The sequence below is a fragment of the Myotis daubentonii genome, chromosome 10, assembly GCF_963259705.1.
Source record: "Myotis daubentonii chromosome 10, mMyoDau2.1, whole genome shotgun sequence".
Taxonomy (NCBI): Eukaryota; Metazoa; Chordata; class Mammalia; order Chiroptera; family Vespertilionidae; genus Myotis; species Myotis daubentonii.
The window spans coordinates 74,413,430-74,436,346 of record NC_081849.1 but is presented as its reverse complement, the minus strand read 5'-3'; the positions used below and the strand labels follow the sequence as shown (position 1 = coordinate 74,436,346).

Here is a 22,917-nt window from a genome sequence, read left to right as displayed (position 1 = left end):
CATATTGAGAAGCAGCATGACATAGTCCAAGAATTCTTGCTGAAAGCCAGGAGGCTGGATTCAAATCCTGGCTCGTTACTAACGAGTTGTGTAAGCCTTGCAAATCAGTTAACCGCCAAGGGCTCCTTATCTGCGAGGAGAGGAGATGGGACGTAGGAGTTGATAAATAACATTCCTCACCCCTGACCAACTTTGAAACCACCTGAGAGTGCAGCTAGAACGCTTCCTTATCAGCTCTGTTTCTGGTAAAGGCTGGGTTGCAGAACATCCACCGTGTGCTAGCTAGCATGTCACCCTCTCAGGCAGAGGCAGAGGCAGAGGCCGACAACCACAGGTCCCCCCACCCCTTCCTCAGACTCGGTGCAAGGAGGGAGCTGACCAGAATGCTCAGGGCAGGCGGGCCGCTGATGGGACAGTGGGGTGCACATGGGGAGATAAGACCTCACCTCTTTCCCTGGGAAGGAGGTAGGGAGGGTCCCGGTGAGGCCAGGGGTGGCACCCTAATGCAATGGCCCTGCAAGTGTGAAACCAGACCAGCAGTGTTGGGCATTACCTGGGACCACCTGAGTCAGAAACGGGAGAAGCCCACCAGTCTGAGTTATAACAAGCCCTTCCGGGGGATTCTGATTAGAACTAACATTTGAGAACCACTGTTCCATTGGGAAGTGTGTTCACAAACAGAGAATGCAGCTTCTAAGACGTTTTCTTGTAGCAGGTTTCTTACAAGTCTGGTTCAGGGCCCTCTCTCTTTTGTGACTGATGTAGGTGCTTGGCGGGTTACTATGGCGACCCCATCATTGGGTCAGGAGATCACTGCCGCCCTTGTCCCTGCCCAGACGGTCCCGACAGCGGACGCCAGTTTGCCAGTAGCTGCTATCAAGATCCTGTCACTTTACAGCTCGAGTGTGTCTGTAACCCTGGGTACATTGGTAAGTCATGTAGAAACTCCTGAAGGAAGAGAGGTGTCTTCTATGAGTTAGTTGTTAATGAAGGAAATAGATGAAGAATGAGCCCATCCTTCATTACCAGGGAAGGGAATCTGAAAAGATACTCTTTTCTTGTTTGGCACGTGCGATAGAGTTGTTGTTGAGTCTCGATGATGATAATGTTACAGTATCGAGCGGGAGAGCAAGCTCATTTGAATCCATAAACAAATCCCTGTGAACACTTTAATTTACATTTGACCTCTCCCTTCCCTTGGCCAGCTCCAAGCAGAAGACTCTCAAAGGAGTGATGTGGCCAATGGACGGACAGAAGGAAGAAAAGAATATCATGTAGGGGTTCCCCAGGGCACCGAGTCAGCCAACGCTAGATCCCTTCTTCTTGTTGGTTATACTTACATCATCTGTCAACACTCAAGGAGTGTAGCGAGTTGTGAAAATAAACTCCCTTTTATTTCACACTTGATCCCATGCTTTCAAATACTAGTTACCCTTATCCACAGCTCAGTAAACATTTACCTGTGGTTTCAGGATTTCTTCGGGAATTTGGTCGTCATGAAGGACCCCATTTTTCAGGTTGCTCAGGCAGGAGCAGTGATTTTTCAGGCAATACAATCCTTGGATTAGGATTTAACACCAAGCTAAGCGTTACCCGTTAGATCATTAATTTAGCTCCTAAGCTGCTCGATTCCTGGGCCGTGAGAAGCTAAAGGCCCCTGTGCCGGAACTCCTCCAGGTGTCCATGCCCCCTGTGGCCTCTGAGCCAGGCTGCAGCAGTGTTACTTACAGAAGCCTGGCTTTCCCCCCTAGGATGCGGGAGGGACCCCCGAGCTGGGTGATCAGTGCGGCGAGGAGCACAGCCTGGCCGACTCCCGGCAGGAATGTGGATGGACTGGGCCTTTGTGTCCGCAGGCTAAAGTATTGCGCTTGGTTTCATTGAACAATAGGCTCCAGATGCGAGGACTGTGCCCCGGGCTTCTTCGGCAATCCCTCTGATGTTGGAGGGGCGTGTCGGCCTTGCCACTGTCACCACAACATTGACACGACCGACCCAGACGCCTGTGACAGGGAGACTGGGAGGTGCCTCAGGTGCCTGTACCACACGGAAGGGGAGCACTGCCAGCGCTGCCGCTTCGGCTACTACGGGGACGCCCTCCAGCAGGACTGTCGGAGTAAGATGTGCATTCGTTGTGTCGCTTACTGGGAGGGTTTCCGCTTTCTTCTTCCTGGGGGATCCCCTTCTTCTGGTGTTTCTTTGCTTTGGGAATACACTTGTCCCTTGTTCAGAGAGGTAAAAGCCCTCGTTTGGCAAAAGAAAGATGAGCCTGATCTTTTTTTTTCTTTCTATCTTTTCTTTATACCCTCATTTCCTAGCAGAACTGAAGTCTCAAGGTATGACTCAGTACCTGAGAGAGACAACCAAGAGGAAAACCTGTGTAGCTGATCCATGCCATCCAATAAAGTGTATTGATTTTATCCAGGTGCTGCCCAGGAAGCTGCTGGTTGGCTAGGACTTGGAGATCCTCGATGCCCACTCTGGTCCATGCCTTGTCTGCCAGGGATGGACAGAGCCTCCGGGGTTGAGGAAAAGAAAGAACCACCTCTAACGCTTCTCTTTCAGAACTTTCTTATTTCTCTCTTACCGAGATCAGGGAGCATTGCCTGCTGTTCCTGTGCACAGCCCCAGGCCCCGTCTTTGTTTATGCAAACACGTGTGGAATGTTGAGGACCTGCAGGGCTGGATTCCTTCAAGTCTTACTAGCTTAAGGGCTCCTATCTGCTGTCTCACACATCCATTACTGCCAGCTCCCTGCCAAGAGTTTGAAATCATTAAATGTCTCAGTTCCCACGGCATATTTTTTTATTATTTCTAGTTAAATCCTCAATTTAACAGTGGTTCACCAGCAGCTTATTAAATGTGCTAGCATTTTGAAAATTCTGCTAGACAGAGCGTGCCGCGGTGCACGTCTGCCTGGGGAACGTCAGGACTGTGCAGAACAGAACATCCTCCGAACCTCTGAAGAGCAATAGCTGGAGTTCCTTGTGTGTTTGTGGTGTTTCTGGTTTTTTTACCACCTCCATTCTTTTCACTGCTTCTTTGCATTTCCAGGTTGCAGCCTGGAGAGGGAACGTCTTAGCCCTTGGGAGGTGGCTAGCTCACTTGCGTTGCCTGTGGAGTTTATGAACGTGACTGTGAGTCAGTCTGGTCGTGCTCTTTTCCAGAGTGTGTCTGCAACTCCCTGGGCACCGTGCAGGACTACTGTAACAGCTCCGACTGCCAGTGCGACAAAACCACCGGCCAGTGTCCGTGTCTTCCCAATGTGGTCGGGCAGAACTGTGACCGCTGTGCCCCCAATACCTGGCAGCTGGCCAGCGGGACTGGGTGTGACCCATGCAACTGTGATGCGGCTCATTCCTTCGGGCCGTCCTGTAATGAGGTGAGGTGCTGTGGGGGGCGGGCGGGGAGGCCTCAGGGCTGAGGAAAGATGCCTTTATGAATCCAGGGGACCGCTGTTTGGTGCCTTTGTCCCAGTTAGAGAGAGGAAGGCTCCTTCCCAGTGGCCCCGGCCTTTCTTGCTGCAGGACCCACAGCTTGGCAAACACAGCACAGACTGCCTGTCAGCCGTCACTTGTTCCCCTCGGCTGGGGCATCACCATACCTGGAGGCCCCATGTGATGCAGCCGTAGCCTTTTAATAGAGCCCCCCCCCCCCCCCGGCACCCACATTAGAAGGTCCCTGGCTGCTGGATCAGACTGCTTCCTTAGCCATATAGCCCTGGCAGCACTGTCAGAGCTGCTCAGGGACACACCCTCGGGAAGGAAAGGAGGGCTGCCCCGGCAGGTGAGCCCAGGGGCCTGTCCGTGAGGTGAAGAAGCATGTAAATGAGATGTGATGTGCTCGGGGCCTTTCCGACCTCAGCACAGGGGCAGCTAGCTGCTAGCCCCTGGCACCCGGGACAGAAGTAGGACTCCCTCTCCAGTCAGGGTGTGGAGGCCTCGGGCCAGCTGCTCAGTCCCATTCCCCTAACTGGCAGCCGGGAAAGAGAGTGTGACCATGTGCCCTGCAGCCCGCTGACAGAGACCTGTTTCTGGCTGCAGTTCACAGGGCAGTGCCAGTGCATGCCTGGCTTTGGGGGACGCACCTGCAGCGAGTGCCAGGAGCTCTTCTGGGGAGACCCCAACGTGGAGTGCCGAGGTAAGGCCGCGGCGTTCCCGGGCTGGCGTTTGCTCAGAGTGGAGGGAACAGCTTTGCGTAAACTCTAAAGTGCAGTGCAAATTAAGTTGTCGATACAAACTCTATGTTTAATGACAAAATGAATTCACGCTCATTGGTTTAAAAATCTAACAACCTGGCCCTGTGGAAGTGTGGGTAGTGAAAAATGGACCTGCTGTGTTCCTCCTTAAAATGCTTGTTTGTCTCTGCAGAGACACACACACACACACACACACACACACACACACACACACACACGTATCACAGATACACAAAATTCCTTCTTAAAATGCTTTTCTGCAAAATGCTTATAGCAGCCGTGTATTTCGATAAACTGGTAAACCCTCAGCATTTGTGCCATGTGCAGCGTCCCCGCGACGGGGAACTGCAGGGCACAGTCACGGGCGCCTTCTTGCACAGCAAGGCAAGCAGGACAGGAGCTCCAGGTCTGTCGATGTGAATAAAGCCCAGACTCCTACCAAAGCTTCTGGTAGAATAGGACTGGGAGAGAGAGCCTGACATCTTGTTAAGAAAAGAAACCTGTTAAAATCCTATGAATCATTAGGATTGCTCAAGTCTTATGCTGTGGCAATATATATTTTTTTGACCTGCCAGATTACTTTTCAGATATGGGAGTAAAAACATTTACAGAAAAGATTTTAAAAGATTGTGTCTGTTCTGTTTTCCTATTTGCTTTTCTTCCCTGTGTTTTAAGTTTACAACTATAGATAAACATCTTCCGTAGTTTCATACTTGTTCTTTGATATCTTTTCTTCGTTACATATCTGAAATTCTAGGTCCCTGTTGGACTCTAAATTTAAAAATTATCTTTTTCTTTCTTTTCTTTTTTTTAATTTACAGAATACTTTATTGGTTTCTGTAATCAAACCCAGGTAGATTAAGACCTTGCATATTTAATACAGTGTATTATCCCTGTACAAGTGGAAAAAAAATTGTTTAACGTATCAACTTTTTCTTTTTTGGGTGCAACCGTAGTGAGAAAGTTAGCAGTCCATTCAGTTTCCTCCTACCAAAGGTCACAAGCCCAGATACCATGTGTTCTTTAAGTCACCCACGGTTCCTGAACAGCAGGGACATTTCAAACAGTGGACAAGACCAGAACAAAGGGCATATGACTTGTGTCTCCAATTGAGGCTTAGCCAGAAGGACTTGGACCAACATCTTAAGTTAGGTTAGGGTTTGTTCCACAAAGGACATGATGTTTGCTGTGTCAACAAACAAGTGCTTTTTCATTCATCGGTCCTCGGCCCAGATGTTGGTTTTAATGGGAGCTGATTCTCTCACTACGATTCAATGCCCAGGACATGCCGCGCACCACGTGCGCCAAGATATCTCCTGCAAGGAAAACCCTGCTTGGAATCTGGTTTCCCCAGAGTTCTAACCGCTATTCTGCTACACCCCTCAATCTTGTAATGGCCCTAAGGTCCCAGCGGCTTGATTTCCCCCAGATAATGGCTCTATCATTGCTCATAGCCTGATTTTATTAGCATGTGTCACTGGGAAAATTGCGTTGGCTGCCAAAGCGTTCTGACCTTTCGCTCCATCTCAGCTCAGTTCACATAAAAAGCCTGTGACCGGAGCCAGAGTCCACCAGAGAATGGTCCATTTAGTACTTGGATCTTTACCCTTTATCTTTAAAGTCTTGGCTCTCAATCTGCCAGAAAAATGGTGGCGTAGGAACAGTATCAGTTTTATTTGGGTCAAAAGTTGATGATGCTTTGGAAACTTTGCAAAGAGCGAAAGCAACGAACTGTTTGCCAAACTCGTTGTCTTACCCAGAAAAAAGGTCAGTCCGTTACATAAGAAACTTGGGGCCCAGATGCCTCTGACACCCTGTGGAGGAAGCTCTTGGTTCACAAAGCGTCCAGCGGGAGTGAGAAGTGACTTAACCCCGGGCAGGCCCCGCCGCCGCGGAGCCCTGTGCCGGGAGGCAGTAGGAGCAGGACGAGGGCAGGGACCAAAAATGCAGAAGCGGATGGAGTCGGGGCTCTCCGTGCGCTGGGATGTCGTCACAAAGGGTAATGGGAGGACAAGAACTTGAAGGGACTGGCCCCCCACTGATCGGCAGGGACCAGAACGGTTATCGTTGGAAATCAGAGGGAACTATGAGAGAAGAATGCGACCCCTTTTCTCACATTACGTAGCGAATCGCCGAGTTGTCTTCAACTGCAGATCTTCCAGTCGAACAGGGCACGGATTTAGACTCTGTGGTGCCACCTCAGTCACAATAACCTTATAGAAAGCTGAGGCCCTCGCTAAGCATTCTCCTCGTGGGGAAGAAATGCCGTGACGTAAAAGACAAATCAGTAGAGGCTCCAGCATATAAATTGTTGAATGATCCTATTGTCCGGGCGGGTTGAGGCGCTTGGCCGATCGCGCCCAGTCTGAACAAGCCCACCACTGTGCTGGGGTGGAGGGAACGCGCCCGCCCTCGCTGACCGTGTCAGAGACGACCTCAGCCTGCAGCTCTGCGCGGCCCCTCGGAGTCCACGGGTCACACGAGGAATCTCTCTGTGGACTCGGAGCAAAGAGTCGCGCGTCTTGGGAAAGGCCCGTGTTCCTTCAACCCGGGCAAGCGGGAAATGTGGGCCAGAGGTGGGACGCTCTGGGCAGTGGCCGTCATGCTTGTGGCTCACTTCACATGGTTTTAGTAGAAAAATTAAGTCTGTTTCTTTGGCCGGGCATAAATTTTTAGAATGCTTGCATTCCTTTCTCAGCCTGGGATTCATTTACAACCCCTTTATTCTTTATTTATTGTCAGTGTGACTCAGGAAATCAGATTTAATTCGGTTCTTTAGAGAATCACCATACTCTTGTTAGGAGAGGGAAGGGTTGTCTTACATAATTCTGGTCACAGGGCATGGTCCCTGAAGAGCTGGGCTGTGCCAGAGGCAGGCAAACCATGGCCATGTGCCAAGTACAGCTAACTGTCTGTCAGTCAGGTTTCATTGGGCAGAGCTGTGCCCATGTGCTACGAATTGTCCAGCGCTGCCTTCACGCTGCAATGCCAGAGCTGAATAGTGTGACGGAGACCAACTGGCCTGCAAAGACTAAATATTTACTATCTGGGCCTTGATAGAAAAAGTTTGCTTACCCCTGGACCAGACGGCCAGCTTCCTTCTGCAGGTGAAGTCGTAGTCACTCTCCAATTTTCATTCCAAAACCGAAGTTATATTACTGAGGCTAAAACGGAGGCGGGGCTGACAGAGGGAGAGGAGGATGTAAAGCAAAAACCAACACATTTAAGAGATTGAAAATTTTAGATTTCCTGCCCTTACAGTAGAATGGAAATGCCGAGGTAAAGTGTCAGTAAGCCTTTGGGCATGATACCTGGAGTCCCATGTCACTTTGGGACAAGGCGGCTGGCAGAAAAGAATGGACCTGTTTCCTGGTGGTTGGATGTAGCACCTTCCCTGGCCCTGGTGGGTTTGTTTCGGAAGGAAAGGTCGAGAACCAACACAGCCCTAAGCGCGGCCCACTCGGCCTGCAGGGCGTGGACACACGAGACAAGCTGCCACCTGAACCGAGGCGCTTGCAGGCTCTCTGGGGAAACGGGGCAAAGTCGTGCAATGGCAGGAGCAAGAAACCTGTGGCAGAGACCTTTTTACCTGTCAGAGAGGCAAGACCAGCAGGAGCTAAAGTCGTCGGGGAAGGTTTCATAGAAAAGGTCAGCTCTAGTCATTTACGGAGCATTTGCCGTGTGCTGAGCACTTTTAGGGATATGGGATGCAAATTCTTGATTTTATCCTTAAAACAATTTGTGAGTGAAATGTAATCTCCGTTTCACAGTCTAGAGCTCTCTCAGGCTCAGAGAGGTTAAGTGATTTGCCCAAAGACAAATGCAAGTGAGGACCTGCTGTGATATTTAGAGAGAGAGAATTGTTGCTCTGGCTAAAGGACCGTAAGGACAGCATGTAGCAGCAAGACTGGGGTGGGAGGGGTGCCCTCAGGAAACGGTTTCACTGGACAGAGTCATGGAGAGATTCGGTTTCACCAGATTGTGAAAAGCCTTGTATACCAAGCCATTGAGGCGGACTTCCTTCAGTGGGCAGAGGAGGGCTGGAGAAGTGAGGAAGGATATAAAAAGCAGAAAGATTATACCTACTGACAAAGAGGTCCATTGGTTGTTTCCCATTCTCGCATTGACTTACTAGGGGTTTTTCCCCCCCAGGCCTCAGTATCTATTAAATGGTGCAATACTCTTCATTTACCTACCTTTCAGAGAGCCTGTTTGAAATGATAAGAAAACAGTAAAAGTGGAGGAAATCTACTGACCCCATCACCAAGAATATATTTACAGAGGAAGGTGGAATTCTTATGGCCCATTAAAAATGACTGTCTCATTTTTGAAGTGCTATTCTTCATCATCCTGCGTTGTTCACTTTTGCTATACACTCTCTCCTCCTTTCCAAGAGGAAGTTTTTGATCCTCTGCCCCCAAATCCCATTTCTTAAAGCAAGGCTGAGCTACAGGGCCCACCTGGTCGCCTCTCGCTTTCCCTCGAGAGAGGAGAAAATCCGCTGGCGCTCATCCGAGATGGTCTGCACTGCTGCAATGTTATAGGTGCCCGTGAGTGTAAGAGATGACTGGAGGGTCTCCTTCATAGTTTGTGTCCGTGAAGTTTTAAATTGTCAGGTGAGAACCAACCTTTCCACTTCAGTCAAAAAATACTCTTGGGGTGTCTTTTTACCCGGTTGGAGAAGCAATTCTGGAACAACAGGCAGGGAAGGAAGCACACGTCCTCAGGAGCATTAGCCGTTTCCCAGCTGCAATTTGAAATTAAAACCTTATGCATGTTAGACATTTGGTATCTTTTCAGAGAGAGATCAGAATCAGTTTTTCATTGATGAAACTGCAATCCAGCCATCTGTGAAATTTGACTCTCTACTTTTCAATTGAAGGAAAGGAATGTTGATCAGTTCAGCCGAACTGGTCCTTGCCTACTGGAAATAGCTGAATTCCTGCCTGCCCTTCAGAATACTGCTCTTAAAGGGACAGGATCCAGAGATCGGCAGGAACAAGAATAGGTGTCACCAAAATTAGATGGCGTATGGGAAAAGAACGTGGCTGCTTTTTTCAAGTTATGTAGTTAATTGCCAAAAATGTCCAGTGAAATCATTTGTTGAACAGGATTTTAGACCTCCTGTTGCCACCTTGTTAGCAATATGTTCATGGAAAGACTTAAACCATAGCCAGGTATCCTCCTTATGGGGAAAAAACATCGTTATGTAAAAGACAAATGAGGAAAACCTTAATGGAAGTGCACTTGCCTTTATTTTTTTAAATCCTCACCCAAGGATATGTATATTTTTTTTAGTTGATTTTTAAAGAGACAGGAAAAGAGAAACATCAAAGTGAGAAACGTTAATCAGTTGCCTCCCTAACACGCCCCAACCGGGGATCTAGTCCACAACCTAGGTATGTTCCCTGACCAGGAGCAGAGCTCGCAACCTTTTGGTGCCCGGGCCAACACTCTAACCACTGGGCAACACCGGCCAGGGCTATGACCACTCTTTTTTCTCTTCATCCAATGGAAATGTGATCAAGAAACACTTTGAGCAGGAGACCACCTGGTGCTTACACGGACACAGAAGGTAATAGTAATAAAAGGCATTTACTGAGTGCCTACTGTGAGTCAGCCCTCCCCGGAAGCACTTTAGAATTAAGTTATCTCATCCTGAAAGCAATCCTATGAGTTAGGTATACTCATGGCTCCTTTTTTACAGATAAAGAAACTGTGACTCAGTTTCCTTGCCACCCAGGGTCACATTGCTGGGGTGTGGGGATGGCAGGGTTCACAACCAGGCAGTGGAGCCCACAGGCTGTGCTCTGGCCACGACACTGTACTGCGCAAACTTGCCACTCCAGCACTTGGGTATAGTTGGCTAAAAAGGCAATGAAAACAACCAATAATATAAGGCAGGATGTAGGGAGAGTCAGATGCAAGGTCCCAGGCCGCAAACACATCTCTCTGGGTTTGGAGGATAGAGGTGCTGTGAGCAGCTCTCAGGACGTCAGTGAGACTGGGTCTAGACCAGTGATGGTGAACCTATGACACGGGTGTCAGAGGTGACATGCGAACTCATTTTTTTGGTTGATTTTTCTTTGTTAAATGGCATTTAAATATATAAAATAAATATCAAAAACGTAAGTTTTTGTTTTACTATGGTTGCAAATATTAAAAAATGTCTACATGTGACACGGCACCAGAGTTAAGTTAGGGTTTTTCAAAATGCTGACATGCCGAGCTCAAAAGGTTCGCCATCATTGGACGCTAGGCAGTGGTTCTCAACCTGTGGGTCGTGACCATCGGAAAACACATATAGTATATCATATATTTACATTACGATTCGTAACAGTAGCAAAATTATAGTTATGAAGTAGCAGCGAAAATAATTTTATGGTTGGGGGTCACCACAACATGAGGAACTGTATTAAAGGGTCGCAGCATTAGGAAGGTTGAGAACCACTGCTAGAGGATGTTTCAATTAGGGAGTCTTTCAGAGGCAAGTCATAGCTTTGGCCCAAGAAGATTTTATAAAGGCATCTGAGAGAGTATGGGTGTGTTGTGCTGTGGTCACCGTTGACATTTTAGGAGGATTATTTTCTTTTATAGAGGCGTATAAATGTCCCTCGAATGCCTGTACCAGAAATGAGGTCAGGGCCTCATTTGGCAAAGACAACAACTCCAGTTTGCAAGTTAACCCTGTGCTCGGTGCTGAGAATGGAAATAGGGCCCTGGAATCCTGTCTAGTTATGGAAATAAGACATTCGGGTTGCTTTTCATTAATCCACACCTTTTCCCAGAAAGGATTTAAGGCCAGAGATCAGATGTGTGCACAGGTTTTTTGTTATTTAAATTCTATGCAAATACTCGGAAATGTCAAGTGTTGACACAAAAATAAGCGTTTCACCTGAGATTTGAGACTGTAAGCCAGGGGTCAGTGGCACAGGCGTTGTGACGAGTAATCTCAGCCACCGTCCACTGGCCAGGCCCACCAGTCTTCCTCGGCACCATCAGGCTCTGCCTAAGGTGCAGCCCTCCCAGCCAGGGAAAGGTGCAACTGGAGTGGCTTCCATCACTGACCTCTCAAGAGCCTGTGCTGTGAGTAGTCATCACAGTGGCAGCTCCCACAAGTTAGATTGTACTTAGTAGAAAGCCTGTGAACTAGATTCTTAGGATTCCCGTGATTTGTTTCAGATTTAGTTTCCTTTTTATCGAGTTCATTGCATTTCGCCAAGTATTCACCATTCTGTTTCGTTACCAGGTAGGGCGAGGTGTTAGGAGCTGCTCTTCCGTGTTGTATCTTAGGCCAGATGCCTCCTGGCATCAGGAAGTCACCTGACTTGTCTGTCCTGATAGGGTCTAAGGAAGTCCCAGTAAGAGGGAGGCAGAGGCAGGACAGAGCCTAAGAGCACAGACTCTTGAGTTGCAAAGGGCTAAATCTGAACCCCAGTTCAGCCATTTCCTTGCTGTAAGACCTGAGGCAGGTCACCCAACCCACAGGGTTATTGTGAGGGTTCAATGTGACAATGCATGTAAACCATTTCTACAGAGCCCACACAGTAAGCATAACCTTAAAAAATGTGGCAGCAAACCCGTTGCAAAAAAGCCATAATCTACTTTTAAAACTTCTCCACAGAGGGACCGATTTCAAATTATCATGGGAGAGGGCAAAGAAGTGATTCAACACAATGCACCAAGGCCTACCAGGGGTGGAAAGCAGTGGCCACTACCCCCCACTGCACACACAGCTACAATTCATTGGGCATAACTGTCCTTTTTAAATACAGCTTCCGCCCGGCCGGTGTAGCTCAGTGGTTGAGCATTGATCTAATCACATGCCTGGATTACGGACTTGATCCCCAGAAGGGTCTTGCAGGAGGCAACCAATCAATGATTCTCTCTCATTGATGTCTCTCTCTCTCTATCTCCCTCCCTCTCTGAAACCAATAAAAATATATTTAATACTAAAGGCAAAAACAAAGTGCACTATTTACTGTTATGTTACAAAGTGGTCAGCAAGGACTGAGGTAATGCAGGTTTTGGAGGACGCCGCTGCGGTCTCTCCAGGAAAGCTATGGTCATGGATGATTGCCGCTGTGACGGTGACTGAGGGTTCTGAATGCCAAACCTCGTCCCTGGGGTCTGTGACCTAGTAGATCAGCTAGCACTGCTCTTTCCCTTCTAGCCTGTGACTGTGACCCCCGGGGTATTGAGACGCCACAGTGTGACCAGTCCACCGGCCAGTGTGTCTGCGTCGAGGGTGTCGAGGGTCCGCGCTGTGACAAGTGCACTCGAGGGTACTCGGGGGTCTTCCCTGACTGCACACCCTGCCACCAGTGCTTTGCTGTTTGGGACGTGATCATCGCTGAGTTGACCAACAGGACCCAGAAGTTCCTGGAGAAAGCCAAGGCCTTGAAGATCAGTGGTGTGATCGGGCCTTACCAGGAGACTGTGGACTCGGTGGAGAAGAAAGTCAATGAGATCAGAGACATCCTGGCCCAGAACCCAGCTGCGGAGCCGCTGAAAAACATTGGCAGTCTCTTTGAGGAAGCAGAGTAAGTAGTGAATGAGCGTGCGTGAGAGGTCAGTGTTGTTTCAGAGCTGGCTTGGCGTGGGGCTTCCATCAGAGGCACGGCTAGTCCTGTGAGTGAAAGCAGATGCTGGGCCATTCACTTCCCGGCAGTCTCTACTCTGGGCCTTGGGTGTGTGCACGTTGGCACATCACTGGGGACCCAAACTGTGGAAGCTGCAGTATAGAACGTGCATGTGATACTCAGCGTTCCTCCTTGCAAATGGTGCTCTAAGGCAGCTGCACGGCAAGAACACTGGTTTCGGAGACAAAGGACCCCTGAGGAGTCAGCCCGGTTACTTGCTAGGCTGTGAATTTGAATGACTCACCTGTTCCTGAGCTGCTTTTCTCCTCTGTGGAGGAGGGAAGAATAATGTTTGCCTTTACCTTACAGAGTAGCAAAAAGAGTGATCTCTGAAATGGTTAATGTAATTGCAGAAATCATTATAAATATACATCATTTTATATGTTTTGCAACTACCAGGGAAATTCCATTGCCACAGATAAGACTGTTATTTCCGCTGCCCAGCCTTTGGTCCCCTGGAACAGTGCTTCATTCATCCAATTATAACAATTCCCTGCAGTGAAAGATCCTCCTCGTAGCCCTCTGGGTAATCACCTCTCTGACGGGGAGTTTATTTTGCCGGTGGAAGCAGAGAGCTGCGTGGTGCCAACTCCGCAGGGTCCATGCTTCTCCTCGCCATCTCTCTCCCGCTCTGAAACGTTCCAACTACCTCTGCCAAAAAGGACCCCCAAAACCAGCACAGTAAGATCTGGGCTGAGGAACAAAACAGGAAAGGGCAGGAAGCATTTGTTTCCCCAAATGCTGTTTTTTTTTACTGCAGATTTCACCATTTGGTGAGAGCAAAGGGAATGTTTCATAGCTAAATCCTATACATTGAAGTGATTTTACATTAGGACAAAACGACAGTAACGTTTTTTTTTATGGGACTTTAATCAGCATCGCTAAGAAGCCAGATGGACTTTTCATCTCGCCGCTACCTGTGAGTAGCAGGCAGGGAACAGCTGACGTTAGCTCATGGACCTGGTAGAAGGTCCTTCCTAGGCCTTCTACATTCAAAGTCCCTTGATGTCAAACCTCAGGTTTTGTGTCCAAGACCATGTGGTTGACCGGGCTGTTAGGAAATGTCCATGTGGGGCGGTAATGCCTTTACTGAGGAATTTTGCCTCGGGAAAAGGCTGGAGCAGCCCAGCCTCCTAACGTAGCGATGGGTTTTAGAAGGCTGTGTGCTGAGTGCAAGCCCATTAGGAAATGATTCTTGGCCTTGGTCTCATGCAGCTGAGGAAGAACGAAAAACGGTGGTGCCCTTCAGCCTGTCAGAGGAGCGTTCACATTCCCGAAGCAGCTGTTTTACCCTCACTAGTCAATTCACGGATAGATTGTAAGCACCTCGGGGAAACTGGTTTCATGAATCTTTTCTCAACACAATATACAAGGATGCAAGTTTCAGGTTCCAAAGTGGCATTATTTAAAAATGTGCAATGTTAGATTTTTAACTGTCACATTGTATGAGACTTACGAAATAAAAGCCTTCTGCCAATCAGCAGATTGGTAGTAAGAGCAAAGACTGAAAAACTGTAATAGCCTGGGGGAAACAGTCATTGGGCTTATAAAATGTAATTGAACCTAACAAATCCATTTAAGTGCTTTTTCTCTGAATTGGGCTATGGCATCTCAGCCTTAAATTCCATTATTTTCTAATGGCCCCCAACCTTTCAGCATCTCTACATTTTCCCAGTTTTTCATACTATTATATCCCTGAAAAGACAATTATATTCAATTGGTGACTCAGTAATACCCAGCGCTAAGCTCGTCTCCTCAAAGATTACCTTTTTTGTGATGTATGTGCACGTACACTGTTTATATATAAGTAGGTGCGTCACGTACAGCTTTGAAGCTGTGAAGATACAGAATGAAATGCTGTGAAAGCTAAATGTTGATCATATTTCATTCTCCGTAGATACTGCCTTCTTTCTCCTGTCAAACGAAAGGGTTGCTTGTTGGTGGAAGGAGGAGGCTCCTTCGCTGGGCCCTTGCCTAAGGGGGGGCCGTGTGGAAGGCAGGGTGGCTCCTGCTGTCTCCCTGTGGGCTCTGGGGCTTTTGTCCTGCATGTCCCATCTTGAAGGAGGTCCCTGAGGTTGGATCAGAGCATTTCCGGGGGTTGGCTGGGAGGCATACTTCTACGCTTGGAGTCCCTTAGTCTCTCGAGTTTGAGAGACTGTATGGACTTGAAGCTGCTCACCCACTGAACTGGGACTCCTCACTCTGGGCACGTGCTCATGTTACAGCAGAGGTTCGGCACCCTTCACATGGCCCACCCGCCACCGCACAGCTCAGCGGTGCTTCTGTTTTCCTTCAAAGTCCTTGAAGAAAGAAAACTGTTGGATGTCATACAGTCTCTTAACGATAAGGGGAATAAAACCAGAATTTAGAAATAAATTGTTACCAACTCCTGACCTGGTTTGAAATCACCGTATTAGAAAATGTAAAAAGGTTTATTTTACTTGGATAAACTTACCCTTCTCTTTGCAGGAAACTAACCAAAGATGTTACGGAAAAGATGGCTCAAGTAGAAGTGAAATTATCTGACACAGATTCACAAAGAAACAGCACAGCCCAAGAACTGGACTCTCTCCAGGCAGAAGCAGAGAGCCTGGACACCACAGTGAAAGAACTTGCTGAGCAACTGGAATTCATCAAAAACTCAGATATTCGAGGTGAGAGTTTTCCGTGCAAGCACGCAATCCTGGACAGGGATTTAACCCTCTGTGAAACCTCTTTCATACAGTACTTCCAGAAAAAAAAAAAAAATTAAGCGCCTTCTAACAATGTTAAAGCTTTTCCTCATTGTCTCTGAACCAAATGAGGACTGAAGTCTCCATTTTACAAATGTGGGACCTGGGCCACAGAGAGACTGAGGCCCAGCAGAGGTCCCAGGGAGTACACAGCGGTCGCTTCATTAGAATGGCATTCGTTTCCTGATTTTTTTCAGTTAGTGGTTTAACCTCCTGGGCTTCTCTTGGAAAGAGGCTCTGGAGTAGTTAAGAAATTAAGTTGATACTTAAGAATGTTGGTTAGTCAGGAAATAATTTTGGCCAGTCCTTCATTTACTGTTGTCATCGTATGGTCTAAATAGGACCACCCCCAAAAAAGCAAAAGGAAGTAGAAATATGTCAAGTCACACTATCCATGCTGTTTAATACGTGATCACTTATTGTTGGGCTGGGTCCTTAATAAAGCCCCACCCCCAAAAAAGCAAAAGGAAGTAGAAATATGTCAAGTCACACTATCCATGCTGTTTAATACGTGATCACTTATTGTTGGGCTGGGTCCTTAAAGCCAAGACAGCCCTGCTTTATGTATACAGGACTAGCCCTGCGAGTGCATCTGACTGAGAAAGGGGGAAATTAGTGGGAAACGTAATCTGCAGGCTGCCTGGCGCCAGCTGTTTAGAAAGACCTGGATGCTGCCTGTATAGAAGCAATTCAGCGGGGTGACTTAATTTTTCATTCAGATGTTCAGCGTCCTCCAGAGCCAGAGTAGGAGGCTTAATGAAACAGTCTATTCATTGACCATGACAGAAAAGTTATCTTTCTCAATGAAGATTTTATTTCTTGCATTTTATAACAAACCATACAGTACCTTTAGGCTGGAAGACACCACAGATAGACATTGCTTAATGAGATTGAGTACAAGGGGATTCACTGTGGGCAATTGGATTTCGTGCCCTAGGCGCCCTGGATAGCATCACCAAGTATTTCCAGATGTCCCTAGAGGCAGAGAAGAGGGTGAACGCCTCCACCACAGACCCCAACAGCACGGTGGAGCAGTCGGAGCTCACCAGAGAAAGCGTGGAACACTTGATGATGGAGCAGGAGTCCCAGTTCCGGGAAAAACAAGAGGAGCAGGCCCGTCTTCTGGACGAACTGGCAGGCAAACTGCAAAGTCTAGACCTTTCAGCCGCTGCCGAAATGGTAAGGGTTAGGGGCGTGGCCTCAAAGCCGTGGTGCTACCAGAGGAGGAAAGCACCCTGCTTAGTCTTTGATATTGTTCTCTTTGCAAAGGAACCAGGAGGGCCCATCTCTGAGCACCAGTGTGGGCGCCATGACTGAACCAGATTAAAGCAAGGCTCTGCTTCGAATCTTCCTTCTCTCCAAGGGGTCTCTCTGTGGAACACCCAGAGAACCAGGCCTGCGCTCACGTACTGTGACTTATTTAAACTTGATCCTTTTCATGCTGTAGACATTTCTTTTTTACTTGGTTCTGATTTGAAGTGCAAACTCCATTTCGGTAGAGCAATTCAGAATCATTCTGGGATTTCCTAAAAAAAAAAAAATTTAGAGGGAGCTAAAGAATTTTTTCCATGGGTGTTCATTAAAATGTTCCTTTGTTCCAGTAACTTTACCTGGTGAAGATTAACCCTGAGACCCGCCTAGAAAGATTGCATTTTCCAGAAGCTTTTAAACAGTAACTCTGGAGCCAAATGAAATTGAGTAGTGACTTTGATGAAAATCAGGCTGAAGGCCAAAAAAAGCCAAAGGGAGCCTGTTTCTTCCTCCTGATTCCTTATTGTTTTTCATGGATGAGTAGCTATCAGAGAATTTGGAGGGTACTTTTTGTACAGACTTTTATTTCCTAAGGCTTATGCTCTCTTAGCTTAGAAATAGGGTCAGTGAAGAGAGGAAGGTAAGTGCCTAGAAAGCTGTGAGAGCTCAGACCATTTGTTTTGTCTTAGTGATGGTCCCCTTTCCTCCATGCCTGTCCCCCCCCCCCACCCCTTCTCTGAAATGGACAAAAACACTGTGCTGTAGTGTGACTAATTTAATTGATGTCTACAATATATACTCATTATTTCATCTAGTGCAAACAGGGACTAAGTAATCCTGTCACTATTTAATAGAAAACGGAGGCCTAGAGCAATGTGTAAATTGCACCTAGTGGGAGACAAAGTTGTTATATGTAAGCATGAAATGCCAGTTCTTTCGATCTTCTTTGCTTTCAGTATTCCTTACAAATTCTAATAAAAACCCACTAATCACAAAAAATCCGCAAACTAAAATGAAAAGCAGCTAAGCATGCTAAAGGATGTTTGCTTTGCATCAGAGAAAGTTTCTTGGGAGTGGGTGGCGGTGGCAGGCTCCTCTGGCCATCTGAATGGGCACCCTTCCCTGTGCTGGCTTTTCCACGTGGTGAGCTAGCTACCTAGGGATTAGCCAGCCTCTTCTGGTCTCTCATGGTATGTGTTGGTCTTAGTTAATTATTCTATGAGAACTCCATACCGCCACTTCCTGTCCAGGGAGATTTTTGTACCTTTGTGTTTTTTCAAGTGCCTTCAGTTCTTTGTCTTTGTGTCTCTTTAGCTAGACCCGTGCTGGTTTTCCATGCCTGCCCTGTCTGTTGAAATAAAACAGATCTAATGTGCTGTCAGATTGTTTTTAGAAAGCATCTCTGAGATCTTATGCTGCTCTGCTTAAAGCTGTGCTCGGTAGCACACAGAATAAATTTTATTTCTGCAGTTTTTTATGTGCTGTAAACCAGATACATGAAAGATTCATTTTGAGAGACAATGGGGTTGTAATTATCACAAAATTATTAAAGAGTTGATTTTATTTATTAAAAAAACTTTCTTACCTCTTAAAAAGAATACTTTCTGCCCTGGGCAGTGTGGCTCAGTTGGTTGGAGCGTTCTCCCATACACTGAAAGATCACGGGTTTGATTCCCAGTCAGGGCACATACCTAGGTTGCGGTTCAATCCCGTGAAGGTGTGCATGAGAGACAACTGAAACATTCGTTTCCCACATCAATGTTTCCGACTCCTCCCTCTCACCTCCCCTCTATCTTTAAAATTAATTTCCTTGTTTGGGAATATTCTGTTAACTGCTTTTCCCTGCAGTAAATCTTTTGCTTCTTTTTAGACCAAGCATTTTCTACGAAAGCTCTAAATACAATGTTCTTCCTTCTCAGCCCTTTACATCATATAGCAAACTTGTAATTTACCAAGTTGCCATGTCTATGCCATGACCAAGCTCTGATCTTTGGAGATTTTTGGTAGATAAGGAAGGAGGAAAGTCTATGGAGTGTTGCTTATTTGGAAGAGTTACATCCATCTTGGTTTCTAGTTTTCTCTCCCTCTCACATCTGGAATGTTCCCCCATGTCCCCTGCTTAAATCCTACCAGCGAATATCCTTCCCAACCACAACAACTATAGTCCTCAGTAGTCTCTCCTCTGCCTGCTGTCCTTCGTACTTAACTGCATCTGACCTATTCTTGGCTGCTTTATGATCCTGTCTTCCTAACTAGATGAGAAGCTACTAAAAGGCTAGGTAACAGGCCTTTTGTGTCAACCTGTTCACCAGGACATTTAACATGGCACGAGTTTACAGAAGGTTCTCAATACCTGGGTTTTTGTGTGCTCTTCTTTTAATCAAACTAGTTAGAGTACAGGGGTAGCATTCAGTGGCTCTCGGATTGGCGGGCTTCAATCTGAGAGAGCAGATAACGTTTGCACCCTGCACAGAGCCCAGCTGGTATTCCAGTTCATTAGGGCAGAAGGTACTGATGAGGGTCATAAATTTTTGTTGTTTCCTTGCAAAAAAAGCAGGTTAGTTTATTCCCTAAACTCTCTGTTCCTCTCTCCATCCTGCACCCTCGCTGAGGACCACCTACAGACTCTCTGGGGCCACCCAGGCCCTGCCCAGCTGTTACGCTGCAGCACACTCACTGTCTGAACCTCACTCTCTTGGCTTGTTGCAGACCTGTGGCACGCCTCCAGGGGCCTCCTGCTCCGAGACGGAATGTGGTGGCCCCAACTGCAGAACTGACGAAGGACAGAAGAAGTGCGGGGGGCCTGGCTGTGGTGGTCTGGTCACTGCTGCACACAGCGCCTGGCAGAAGGCCATGGACTTTGACCGAGACATCCTGAGTGCCCTGGCTGAGGTGGAACAGCTCTCCAAGATGGTAATTCAGCGGACAGCCTCGGTCTTTACTGTTTGTTTGCTTTCAGTGTGGAGTGGAAGGTCTGAAAAGGAGAAACCAATTCAAAGTGCTGACTATTAAAAAAAAAAAGGGCATTTCACACCACGTATGAAAGTGCAAGTTTTTGCAAGATCAGGGAAATAGATATTTAAGAATTTGCTTTCTTCTCATGACAATAATGTGAGATAACCATGTTACTTACCATGGGTGCAGGGTTATGAATACATCCAGCTGCACTACAAAAATTCTCTACTAAGCAACCAAGCATTTATTCTTCTGAAGTGATACATGAAGTCTTAAGTTCATATCAACTGAAGTATGTATGTGGGTACCTGAGAAAAAGACTAAGGAACATTTATAGGCCACCAAATGTTTTGAAGGAGTTAAAAACAACTAGGAAAAAATTAAGATGCTGGCCCTACCTACATGAGAATACTATATAGGAATCTTATACCAAGTATTCAGTATATAATACGGTTAAATGGGAGATACTTGTTTCAAAAAGTCATGATTCCAAATGCTAGTTTTTCAACATCATTTTTTGGACCGTTTATAAAATTCTAGTTTGCTTAGAAAGAATGAAGTTGTTCCCTGGGTAATTTATTCCTCATGTTTAGGTCTCTGAAGCGAAACTAAGGGCAGATGAGGCAAAACAGAATGCTCAAGATGTTCTGTTGAAAACCAATGCTACCAAAGAAAAAGTGGACCAGAGCAATGAGGACCTGCGAAATCTGATCAAGCAGATCAGAGACTTTTTGATGCGTAAGGAATTTTTTCATTTTACTTTTAGATATTTCTTCCTATCTTGGAATATAAAAGTATTCTATAAGAGTATGTGTTTGGGAGGCCATAATTCAAATCTGCAGAGAAAATCAGTTTCTGGTGGGAAATAAGATTTCCAAATTTAAAAATGTTTCCATTTCTTAAGTTTATCTATGTGTATGTCAATAATCTTGTCTGATTTTAGGCAGATACAGACACACCTGATACCCAAGTAGCAAATCAAAAAGTGAGAGCAAATCATACACTGTAAGAACTGAATTTGAAAATTGTTAGCGATTACATATAACGTCATTAGAACCTTAACTTGAAATAGTTTATTTTGGCATTGCCCCCAAAGCCTTGTAATGCTTTTATTTACAGGATATTAGACCTATGGTTAGACAGTTCTGTACCTTAAGTGTTTTGTAAAGAAAATCTTGAGAATTTGTGGTCTAGCACGTAAGTATTGCTGTCAATTTGAGGGTTATCAGTAAGTATAGTTTTGGCTACAAGTTACAGAAAACTCTCAACGGAAATGGAATTAATAAAAAAAGATGTATAACATAACTTCAATAGTAGGATAGCTCTATGGTTCAAAGACCCATGTACTTTTTATCTTTTCTGCTCTACCATTTTAAGCACATCAGCTTTGTTCTCAGCCTCGCTGCTCATTGGTTACAAGGTGGCTGCCAAAGTTTCAGACTTCATATAAAGACACTGTGATATCTAATGGAAGACAAGACCACCTGTCCCTTTTGTAGCATCTTTTTTAAAGGAATAAAGTATTCACCAGAACCCTCTGAGCAGTCATCTCCATAAATCTCACTGGCCAGAAATGAGTCCCATGCATAATGGTCACTGGCAAATGGAATGGAACTACCATATTTGTTTGGCAGACTCATTAGAATTTATGTGAACATGGCTCACTCATAGGGTTGCCAGGCTTTGGAACCAACTGAAGGGCACAAAACACACACAATCAGGATTTAATAACTCTGACTTGATAAGCTTACCTTACCTTAGAGGTAGGTGCTCGAACCAAATCAGTATTTTGTTAGCAAGGAAGAAGGGGAAATGGCTAATAAAGAAAGCTAACAGTACTTACTAAAGATACCGCATGGAATATTCTGTAGAAGTTTTCATTCAATGACATATTTTCCTATACTTAAAATCTTAGGGGTCCATTTTTATGTTTAGTTTTTTAAAAGGGTTAAAGCTTAACCTGTTGTTTTTTTTACCTCTTTTCACATTTGACATTTGAAATTCCTTGGCTTCTGATAGATATGCCAGGCTGATTCTCTTGCTTCTTTGTCTGGATTTTTTTCTTTCTGTAGTTTCCTGAATCCACATCAATTACTAGGAATAGCAAGTATTTATATTTGCATTTATAGTAGTTTCCTACCTAATTTTTCAACCTCAATTGAAATTTTTCATTGCCTGTTAGGATCAAGTCCCATCTTTCTACCCTGGCCTCTGTATCTTCTACAATCTTAATCATTCACACCACTCAACTTTCACATATCACTCTGCCCACACTTCAAAGATGTCCTTTCTTCTTTCAAATACTGTTATCTTCCAAAACCTGATGGGCTCCTCAATCTCCACAAAGACCTCCCTGACTCCCAGACCGCAGCACATTCGTTATCCTTTGTTGTCTGCATTACTTTCTCACGTGTACAGATCTGATCTCCCGACACAAAGAGATTATAAAATCTTAAACAGGAAGTTTTGTCTTGGTACCATAGTAGATGACCATTAAGTGGTTGAATAAGTGAACCATATATGATTTTCATCTCTTTACGGGAACATCTTTGCTTTTAACAGAGGATGGTGCCGATTTGGACAGCATTGAAGCAGTTGCTAATGAAGTATTGAAAATGGAGATGCCTAGCACCCCAGAGCAGTTACAGAACTTGACTGAAGATATTCGTGAACGAGTTGAAAGCCTTTCTCAAGTGGAGGTTATTCTACAGCAAAGTGCTGCTGACGTTGCCAGGGCTGAGATGCTGCTAGAAGAAGCTAAAAGAGCCAGGTATCTGAAGACACTAACAGCATCTGGGGCGGCTTACTCTGTGTGTCTAGGCTGGAGTAAAAGAAGTAATTAACCAACAGAAATTTCTGAGTCTCTCTGGGTCATTTCAGGAAGGCTGCTCTTTAAATGTTTTTTTCTGGAAGAAGTACTCTTTTCATGTTCACATATAATACAGTCTCATTCTTTTACTCAGCAAAAGTGCAACAAGCGTTAAAGTCACTGCAGACATGGTAAAGGAAGCTCTGGAAGAAGCAGAAAAGGCCCAGATCGCAGCAGAGAAGGCAATTAAACAAGCAGATGAAGACATCCAAGGGACCCAGAACCTGCTAACTTCGGTAAGATACCAGTCATTATTATATGTAGGTGAAAGCA

General features: G+C 46.0%; 1 protein-coding gene across 3 annotated transcripts in view; it reads left to right on the top strand.

Annotated features, from left to right (window-relative positions):
- Positions 1–22,917, top strand: part of LAMB1 (laminin subunit beta 1) — a 72,476-nt gene that overhangs the window by 40,849 nt on the left and 8,710 nt on the right. For all 3 annotated transcript variants that reach the window (XM_059712817.1, XM_059712818.1, XM_059712819.1), the window contains exons 21-31: positions 766–929; positions 1,889–2,113; positions 3,165–3,379; positions 4,041–4,137; positions 12,369–12,738; positions 15,307–15,491; positions 16,507–16,748; positions 19,530–19,733; positions 20,369–20,513; positions 22,338–22,545; positions 22,739–22,880. In XM_059712817.1, the coding sequence (XP_059568800.1) occupies positions 766–929; positions 1,889–2,113; positions 3,165–3,379; positions 4,041–4,137; positions 12,369–12,738; positions 15,307–15,491; positions 16,507–16,748; positions 19,530–19,733; positions 20,369–20,513; positions 22,338–22,545; positions 22,739–22,880 (2,197 nt within the window). The remainder of the gene's footprint in view (positions 1–765; positions 930–1,888; positions 2,114–3,164; positions 3,380–4,040; positions 4,138–12,368; positions 12,739–15,306; positions 15,492–16,506; positions 16,749–19,529; positions 19,734–20,368; positions 20,514–22,337; positions 22,546–22,738; positions 22,881–22,917) is intronic.